This window comes from Brassica oleracea, chromosome C9 (genome assembly GCF_000695525.1).
Source record: "Brassica oleracea var. oleracea cultivar TO1000 chromosome C9, BOL, whole genome shotgun sequence".
Lineage (NCBI taxonomy): Eukaryota > Viridiplantae > Streptophyta > Magnoliopsida > Brassicales > Brassicaceae > Brassica > Brassica oleracea.
In genome coordinates this window covers 12682099-12692162 of record NC_027756.1, presented here as the reverse complement: position 1 = coordinate 12692162, position 10064 = coordinate 12682099, and the positions used below count along the sequence as shown (strand labels likewise).

The window sequence follows — 10064 nt, the reverse complement described above, 5'->3', positions numbered from 1 at the left end:
CATACCACTGGTTTCAAATAAACTGTTAATATATTCGAGTGCATTTTCAACGTCATCGACATACCGCACCACGAAGCTTCAAGCGACAACCTGATATATCTTTATTTTAACTGGTGTATAATCTATGTTTTGAGTCTTTTATCAAGTTAAAGTATTTGTGTTTGGAGGCTTTTAGTCTTTTAACGATTTTTTACAGGTCTTAGATCTATTTGGAACAAAATGAGTAGAATTAAGTACAAAAAGACAATTGAAGATACAAAACTGGGCATATGCGTTACAACTTTGGCAATGGATTGAAAATTTGCTAAATATGTATTGACATCAAAGTTGGAGATAAGATAGAAAATTGAATTAGCTTTCCAATGCAGCTGGATTGATGTCGACCCAATGATGATCGAAAGTTATGCTTGTTTTACTGAAAAATAATAGGCATGTCTTAAATACAATTTTTTTTTTGTTTTTTCATATCTTTGGTTTGGTTTTGGCTGAGATCAAAACATATTTTTGACATATATATACTATTTTGAGCTATTAGTTAGGCTAAGCTTTATTTTCATAAGAGTTATAGGTCTTAAAACCCCAAGAGACAAGATAATTTCATTGAACCCATTTTCATCTCTTTGATCTAATTATACAGACTTTATCATTGATTTTGTGTTTTTTGGTCATGTCAAAATAGCTTTATAGTTAGGTCAAAATATCATTGATCTTGTGTTTTTTGGTTATGTCAATATTTTTTTAGGATTGACTGATTAAAGATTCTTCATTATGGTTCTTCAATTGATTATTCTTATTACTTGGATTTATCACCTAATTCACAATCTTAGTTAATTGAATGCAGTGAGAGTTTATTTGATTGCTAAAAAATAATCACTTTAAGAAAAAAAATTGGGAAAATTGCCAAAACGGAACAAAAAAATAACATAGTTGTCCCTATGGTATAAAACCATTAGTAAGTTGTCCCTATAGTATAATATGTTTCATAATCCCAAAACTAACATTTCCTTAATCAAATTAAACATAAATTAAAACCATTTTTAAAAAGTTTAATGGAAAAAGATAAAAAAAAATAAGGTAATCCCATAATGTTTTAGAAAGGAAAAAAAAATGTAAAAACAAATTAAAAAAAAAAAAGAGAACACACGACAGAGATCAAAAATATCTCGTAACCTAATTGCATTTGGTTTCTAAAATCCTTCAAAACTATTCTTTTAAAATCCTTTAAGGTAGAACTTGATTCCAATAACAGTAGCCTACCTCTTTTATCATCAGCCGAAAAAACTCATTCCATACTTGCACTAAATTCCCAAACACCACATATTGTATAGATATGCATCATAGAACAAAAGTTTGTGAAAATCACAAGACAAACTACGGAGAAATCATAGATTGATGAAAAAGAAAAGCCAAAATCATTTTAAAAAAAAATATTTTGACAAAGAAAATCGACCAGGACACGTTTTAGGAAATTAGAATATTTTTAGAATATTTTCTCAAATGAAACTTCCTTAATTTTCGGAAAAACTGGTTTTTTATCCGTACAAAGCATCTTCTACACTGTGTAGAACCATGAAAAAAATTCTGAATACAATTTCTACTTTTTGTAGACGTTCGTTTTAAGCTTAGATTTCGCATACCCTGAATTTTAGAATACTTCATAAAAAGTAGAAACTGCATTCAAAAGAAAATTAGCGATCTTCACAATTAGTAGAATTCGAATTCCCCATATTTAGAATTTTAATCATTTTTAGATTGTTTCTTCTAAAAAAAGTAGATGGACTTTTTATTCTGGAATTCGTTTTCTACTAACCCAGTTTCCGTAGAAGACGAATTCTACTTTTAGTGGAACGTAATTTTAAAATTTTATTTATCAAGTTTTATAACCAAAAAATGTGTTTTTGTATTATAGGTGTTTTATTAATTGTTTATATTTTTAATATTTTTTGGATTCATAAAGTTATTTATTTCATTAAATTTCAGAAATGAAAATGGTAAAAAGGAAAATAAATGGACAAATATGATTTTATACCATAAGGACAACTATTTTCTTTATGTGTTCTATTTTGGCAATTTTTCCAAAAATATTTAGCATGCGAGTGCTTCACGACTTTATCTGAAACGTGTTCAAGTTCAAATAGATCTTAGATATTGTTAAAAAAATCTACTCAGATCTAAATATTTTTAAGAAATTCTTAGGTTCACCCCATAGGTAAACTTAGAGGTTCACTCAACCAATAAGATTTAGTTATTTTAGATTTAATATTTTTAAAAAAAAACTAAATAGTAAAAATTTGTGAAATTATATTATGTTTTTAAAATAAAAAAATTAATAGTATTACCATAAAAAGATTTTTTAATATTGTTAAACTTTTTAGTAAAATATTAAACTCTAAACCTTAAACTCTAAACATTATACCCTAAATCCTTGGATAAACTCTGAACCCTTGGGCAAATCTTACACCCTTAATTCTAAACCTTAAACCAAACCCTAAACCCAAAACTCTTAATCCTAAACCCTAATACTAAACCCTAAATTCTAAACACTAAATCCTAAACCATAAACCCTGAACTCTTAGGAAAATCCTAAACCCTACACCTTTAATCCTAAACCATAAACCCTTAACTCTTAGGAAAATCCTAAACCCTAGACCCTTAATCCTAAACCCTAAACCCTTAATCTTAAATTCTAAGGGTTTAGGGTTTAAGATTAAGGGTTTAGAGTTTGGATTAGGGTTTAAGATTAATGGTTTGGGATTTGCCAAAAGATTTAGGATTTGCTCAAGGATTTAAGATTTATCCAATGATTTAGGGTTTAGTGTTTAGAATTTAGGGTTTAAAATTTAGTATTTGTTAACTAGTTTAATAATATTAAAAAAAATGATAATTACTATTATTTTTTATTTATTTTAAAAACATAATATAATTTCACAAATTTTTATCATTTGGTTTCCTTTTTTAAAAGATATTGAATTTAAAATAACTAAATTATGTTGGTTGGGTGAACCTCTAAATTCACGTAAGGGTGAACCTAAAAATTTCTCTATTTTAATTGAAGTTGACCCATATATATATATAATCCGAACAAAAAAACTTAAGAAGCTGAAACCCCTGTTATGGAACGCGGTAGGCGCTAGTCGGGCGGTCGGGTTGGGCCTAGCGCCTAAAGAAAAAATCGGGGATTAATCAGAAATTATGCGGGGCGGAATTTTTAAATGGTTTACTATGTTATAAAACATGTTAATCTTTAATTGTGTATAACATTAATACATTTTCATGTTTATGATTGTATAAAACACACAAATAGAATATATAAATTTAATATAGTGTAATTTTAATCAAAATTATGAATATAAATGATATTTAGAAAATTTTAGATCAAATAAACAAATAAAAATATTATTAAAACTAAAAAAAAAAAATTAAACTGAAACCAAAAATCTAGACTGATCCTGTTATTTTAGATGTGAAATGGAAAATGCGGAGACATATGAATCAATGATCAAATTATGAAGTACTTATTTATAACTAATTAGATATTTAAGGTATTTATTTAATTTTTAATACTTACTTTTATATATCATATTAACATAAACATTGAATTGAGTATTTTAAAATACTTATATATTTAAAATATTTATATCAACTATTTATTTCAGATTTTATTGGATTATACTTTTGAGTTTGGTTAATAACACTTTGAATTTAGATATGTTTTGTACCGCCTACAAAATCTGTTCAGATATTTTTATATTTCAGATCGAATAACTTATCGGTTCAGTTCAGATCTCAGGTTTCAGCATCTTTTTTTTTCCCAGCCCTGGCCCAGACGTATGATACAATTTTGTTTTGTGACGGATTAGACATTTTTCGTTACTAAATGGTTTAGTTCATATTTGATTCTACTACAAAAACGCTGCGTTTAAACTACTTGTGAAGTTGTGAGGATTTTGCGTTGAAAAGTACAATTGTGGTTCAAGGCTTTGTGTGGGCCACATACTTATCACAGCGAACGCTGCGTTTAATATTCTCCGTCTCTTACGAGTCTCCTCAACACAATGGCACCTTCCCTATCACCAATCAGATCTCACCACGTGGCCGTCATCGGAGCCGGAGCCGCCGGTCTAGTCGCGGCGAGAGAGCTTCGCCGCGAAGGCCACTCCGTCGTCGTCTTCGAGAGGCAGAAACAGGTCGGAGGAACATGGATCTACACCGACCACGTCGAGCCGGATCCGCTAAGCGTTGACCCGACCCGACCCGTCGTCCACTCGAGCGTCTACGCCACTCTCCGGACCAACCTTCCTCGGGAGTGTATGGGATACAGAGACTTCCCGTTCGTGGCCCGATCCGGCGATCAGAGGAGGTTTCCGAGCCACGGAGAGGTTTTGGCGTATCTGCAAGAGTTTGCGAAGGAGTTTGCGATCGAGGAGGTGATACGGTTCGAGACGGCGGTTGAGAGGGTTGCTCCGGCGACGGAGGGTGAGAACGGGAAGTGGAGAGTTGAGTCTACGGAGAAGGAGAAGAGAGTTCGTCGTGACGAGGTTTATGATGCTGTTGTTGTTTGTAATGGGCATTACATTGAACCTCGTCTTGCAGAGATTCCTGGTAAGGAACGTTGGAACTGTTCGAGTGTGTTTTGTTGGGAAACATTTTAGGAAGAGTGTGAAACATAAAGCCTTTGGTGATAAGTGGAGATTGAACTATAACTTAGATTCTCTTCTTGAAATTTTAACCTTTTGAAGTTGTTTGAACTTAAAGCGTTACTCTTTGTGTCATTCAAGAATGTCGAAGATGTAGAATTTAATAGGAAGAGCGGAACATAAGTTTTAGTGATAAGTGTGGTTGTGATTCTGATCTTGCAATCATGCAATCAAGATTAGGCATGGGCAAAAAATCTGAAACTCAAACCCAAACCCGATCCGAAAAACCCAAATCTGCACCTGATCAGATTTGTAAAAATAGCTGAATGGATCTTGTATGACCATATATCGGGTATGGAGTATTATCCGAACGCGACATGTAGAATTCAAAAACCCAAAATTGTTCGAATAAATAACCAAAGATCCAAATTAGTATCCCAAATAAGTATACAAAACCTTGATAGTTGCCTCCACAAGTCAATTTCATGTTTTTTAATATATGATCTATAGAAATACCTGAACCTGAAGTTGTATTATCCGAATCTGAATTAAGGTCGCGTCCGAAAATGAGCTTCATATATGGTTTTAAATTATATCCAAATTCGAAATGTTATTAACCGAATCCAACCCGATCATGGTTCTAAATTAATCTGTGTCATTCAAAAATTTAGAAGACGTAGAACTTAATAGGAAAGAGTGGAGCATAAGCCTTAGTGATGAGCTTAGTTGTGTGTCTCGCCTTGCAATGTTTATGATTTCAACATCTTGATTTTGAATAGCTTGGCGTGCGTTACGTGTTTCAGGGATAAGTTCTTGGCCAGGGAAGGAGATGCATAGCCATAACTATCGTATCCCTGAACCTTTTAAAGACCAGGTACTCATTTCAGAATGATCGTAATAATGTCAGTGAAAGTTCATGTAAAGCCATAACTCATTTGGTTATATAGGTCGTTGTGCTTATTGGGAACTCTGCAAGTGCTATTGATATAAGTAGAGACATTGCTGGACATGCCAAAGAGGTTCATGTGGCTGGTAGGTCAAATCCAGCCGATACGTTTATCAAACAGCCCGGTTACAGTAACCTGTGGATGCATTCAATGGTTGGTTTAACTCATAAGTAGAGAGTACTACTTACCACGATGCTCTTGATCAAGAGAAATAACATTCAAAAAATTTTCTTGAATCTCACGCAGATTGAGAGTGTCCATGAGGATGGTTCTGTAGTTTTTCAAAACGGGCAAATGATTTTGGTTGATGTTATCATGCATTGCACTGGGTATAAGTATCACTTCCCTTTTCTCGAAACCAATGGAAGTGTTACCGTAGATGATAACCGTGTCGGTCCATTGTACAAACATGTCTTCCCTCCAGAATTAGCACCGTGGCTCTCCTTCATCGGGATACCATGGCAGGTAAACACAGTTCAAAAACAAACTTCACATTTTCCATGTTCTGTTCTCAATCATCAGTAACAAATTGAATTTTCAGGTTGTACCGTTTCCTTTGTTTGAGCTGCAAAGCAAGTGGATAGCAGGTGTTTTGTCGGGTCGGATTATGCTTCCATCAAAGGAAGATATGATGGAGGATATCAAATCCTTGTATGCAACGCTTGAAGCTCAAGGGATTCAAAAGCGATATACTCACCGTATGGGCATTGCCCAAGTAAGCATGTCACTTTCTCTTTTGACTTATAATCCTGCTCAGAAACTGAACAGAATATACATTAACGATTACTTTTGGTTCTTGTTTAACAGTTTGAGTACAATGATTGGTTGGCTACGCAATGTGGATGCCCAGGAACAGAGGAGTGGAGGAAAGAGATGTATCTGACGACTGGTGTGAGGAAGAGAGCAAAACCAGAGACGTACAGAGACGAGTGGGAAGATCATCACTTGATTTCTCAAGCTTCCCAAGATTTCTCTTTATATACACATTAAAACAAAAAGTCTTTACCTTTTCTTCTTTCTTAATAAACATTCACTTGCAAGTTGGAAACTTTTGTAAGAAGTGCAAAACTTTTACTGTCGTAATATAGAGAAAATATTATTTTTTATCAAAAAAAAGAAAAAACCAATTGTACAACTTTGGTAAATTTATTCATATTTCTTCTATTCTCTCCTAACATTATTTTTTGGGGAAAATCTCATTTTAAGCACTCAAATTGTCACTTTCTAGTACTTTAAATATTGAATTTTTTTTGCTAGCATTTTAAACCTTCAAACTGATATTTTTATCATAACAAACATCCAACTACGTTTTTATGTTTATAGGCGACCGGTACTCTTCATTTTACAGTTTAAAATGATGACGTGTTTGTTTTTTTTTTTTTAAATATAAAAATACAGAAAAAATCGAACAAAATTAGAAAAATTGTTAAAAAATTTAAAAAATTGTAAAAAAAATCTAAATTTTCCAAAAAATCAAAATAAATTTTCAAACTTAAAAATAAAATAAAATATTAAAAATTCTAAAAATTCAAAAATAAGATCTAAAATTACAATGTCAAATTGTGAAACTAAAAGAAAATTTTAAAATTGAAAAATAAGACCTAAAACTGAAAACTCAAACTTAAAAAAATTGTAAATATTTAACTAGAAATTCAAACTTGCTACCATCAAAAAAAATTTTTTATAACCCGGGTATTCGAACACCTTATGTAGCCCGACTAGCACCTAAATACACCCTCGCATAAAGCATCTCGGGAGCCGCCGATTTCACTTCATGTTAATTGATGGTGGCCACGTGAGGGGCTAATAATTCTCTCAGTTAGACTATTTTGAGTTTTTGTCCCAAGAAGATTTTCTACGAAGGAAAATGACCAAAATGTTTCATTAAAGATGCAAAAGATTCTTATACCCTAGATATATAAATACAACTAAATAATTAAATATATTTTTGAAATTATTTTAAAATTTTTAGAATTTTTAAATTTAATTTAGTTTTAAAGTTTTACATTTTAATTGAGATCTTATTTTTGAATTATTATAATTTTTAATATTTTTTAAAAGTTTGAAATTTTAATTTTAATTTTTAGATTTTTTAGATTTTTTGAATTTTGTTTTCAATTTTTTACCTTTTTTCCAATTTTATTCAGATTGTTATGTATTTTTATTATTATTATTATTATTTTCGTTAAAAGCCGACACGTCATCATTTTAACCTGTAAAATGAATAGTACCGGTCACCTATGAACATGAAAACGTAGTTCAAGGTTTGTTATGATAAAAATGTCACTTTGAAAGTTTAAAATGCTAGTAAAAAAACTTCAGTGTTTAAAGTGATAGAAATTGACACTTTCGGTGTTTTAAATGCGATTTTCTCTTATTTTTTGTGAAATATTATTGGCCGAAAACTTGAATCACAATTTTGTTCCCCTATATAAAACGCTGCGTTTAAACCATTATGAGGATTTTGTGTTGAAAAGAACAACTGTGTTTACAAGACAGTGTGGGCCACCCACATATTCATCACATAGGCCTAAATAATATTCCCCGTCTCTTGGGAATCAAGTAAAAACAATGACTCCTTCCTTATCACCAACCACGTCGCACCACGTGGCTGTTATCGGAGCTGGAGCCGCCGGTTTAGTAGCGGCGAGAGAACTTCGTCGGGAAGGACACTCAGTCGTCGTCTTCGAGAGGCAGAAACAGGTAGGAGGAACTTGGATCTACACCGATCACGTCGAAACGGATCCGTTAAGCGTTGACCCGACCCGAACAGTTGTTCACTCGAGCGTCTACGCCTCTCTCCGAACTAACCTCCCTCGAGAGTGTATGGGATACTTAGACTTCCCGTTAGTGGTCCGATCCGGCGATCCGAGGAGGTTTCCGAGCCACGGAGAAGTTCTTGCGTATCTGCAAGACTTCGCTAAGGAGTTTGCGATCGAGGAGATGATACGGTTTGAGACGGCGGTTGAGTCGGAGGGAGGAAACAGGAAGTGGAGGGTTGAATCTACGGAGACGGAGAAGAGAGTTCGTCGTGATGAGGTTTACGATGCTGTTGTTGTTTGTAGTGGGCACTACACTGAACCTCGTCTCGCTGACATTCCTGGTAATTTAAAGCTTTGTTATTTGTGTCATTTTAAGAATGTAGAAGAAGTAGAACTTCATAGGAAGAGTGGAACGTAAGCTTTAGTGATAAGTGTGGTTGTGATAGTGGTCTTGCAATGTTTGTGATTTCAACATTTGATTAGGCCTTGTAACAAAAAATCCGAAACCCAAATCAGAACCTGAAACTGATTGCGTACCCAATCAGATTTATTTTTTTTAAAAAAAATTACTCAAACGAATCTTACAGGTATTACCGTGTATTATCTGAACACTCAACTCGACTTGAGATTATTTCCAATGTCTTTTGGTATCTTTATTAAAAAAAATTGGTAGAAGTTTTCTATAATAAAGATGGAGTATGCTCTAATGTATTTTCCTATAATACCATTGATATTAATATATAGTAAAAATGGAGATTGCTATATCTTCTACTAAATATACATTAAAGTAAAAATAACAATTTCTATTTTAGAGGAAAAAATAACAATGAGTTTGAGTAGAATTGTCTATAAATGCTATATTACAAAGGTAAAAACATCAATGAGTTGAAGATGATATGAACTATAAAAATACCATAATCTGAAGTTTATTAGGGTTTATTAGTCGAATCCAAAGGAGCCAACTCCTCCCATGCCCCTATTTGTGGTGAGCCAATCTCCTATGGGCTTATCAAATCTCTTATACCCCTATTACTTTAATTAAACATGAATATCAGATTTTACCCTTTTGTATTTTAGAAATTATTATTTTAAATAAAAAAATTCAAAATTCAAATTTTTAAATTTTCAAAATTTTCAAAATTCCAAAATTCCAAAATTTCGAATACTGCATTATACCGTATAGTTATACTTAGTTGTACCGAGATATACATCGTTCTACTGGATAATACTGGTGTTAAGTTATACTCCTTCCGTTTTTGAATAAGTGTCACTTTGACACTTTTCATACAAACTAAGAAAGTAGTGAAAATATATGTAGGTTGTTATTAATTACATATTTCTGACCAATAGTATTTGAGATAAATAAAATTATTTATAAAATCAATGCAGTTTGCAATTAATTTTCAACTGAAAGTAAGTATAATTTGCATTGGAATTGTAAAGTAACATTTTTTGTGTAACAAGAAAAAAAAGCTAGAATGACACTTATTATGAAACATATGGAGTACTTTGTTTTACTAGGTTATACTGAGTATTCATAAGTATTACTAAGTTATACTGAGTGTAGTTATACTGAGTTATACTGCGTAATACGGAGTACTACCGAGTTATACTGAGTTCTAGTGGTTATACTACGTAACACTAAGTGCTACTGAGTTAGTTGTACCGAGCGAGTGAGTTAGTAACACCAAGTTATATTGAAATCATGTAATTAACAT

General features: G+C 32.4%; 2 protein-coding genes across 2 annotated transcripts; both read left to right on the top strand.

Annotated features, from left to right (window-relative positions):
* The first annotated feature begins 3955 nt into the window (after nucleotides 1-3955).
* On the top strand, nucleotides 3956-6737 carry LOC106319251 (flavin-containing monooxygenase FMO GS-OX-like 4). Its single transcript, XM_013757528.1, has 6 exons — nucleotides 3956-4602; nucleotides 5441-5511; nucleotides 5585-5737; nucleotides 5831-6049; nucleotides 6126-6299; nucleotides 6392-6737. The coding sequence occupies exons 1-6, from the start codon at nucleotides 4056-4058 to the stop codon at nucleotides 6572-6574; spliced, it is 1347 nt and encodes a 448-aa protein (XP_013612982.1). The 5' UTR covers nucleotides 3956-4055; the 3' UTR covers nucleotides 6575-6737.
* A 1258-nt stretch (nucleotides 6738-7995) lies between these two features.
* On the top strand, nucleotides 7996-8857 carry LOC106319252 (putative flavin-containing monooxygenase FMO GS-OX-like 11). The gene has a single exon (XM_013757529.1). The coding sequence runs from the start codon at nucleotides 8156-8158 to the stop codon at nucleotides 8762-8764; it is 609 nt and encodes a 202-aa protein (XP_013612983.1). The 5' UTR covers nucleotides 7996-8155; the 3' UTR covers nucleotides 8765-8857.
* The last annotated feature ends 1207 nt before the right edge of the window (nucleotides 8858-10064 follow it).

Bases quoted from the DNA above. Each gene is read 5' to 3' on its own strand.
- LOC106319251 (XM_013757528.1), top strand. From the start codon at position 4,056: ATGGCACCTTCCCTATCACCAATCAGATCTCACCACGTGGCCGTCATC. The intron at 5,512-5,584 runs GTACTCATTTCA...TTGGTTATATAG, and splicing joins CTGAACCTTTTAAAGACCAG to GTCGTTGTGCTTATTGGGAA. The intron at 5,738-5,830 runs GTTGGTTTAACT...AATCTCACGCAG, and splicing joins ACCTGTGGATGCATTCAATG to ATTGAGAGTGTCCATGAGGA.
- LOC106319252 (XM_013757529.1), top strand. From the start codon at position 8,156: ATGACTCCTTCCTTATCACCAACCACGTCGCACCACGTGGCTGTTATC.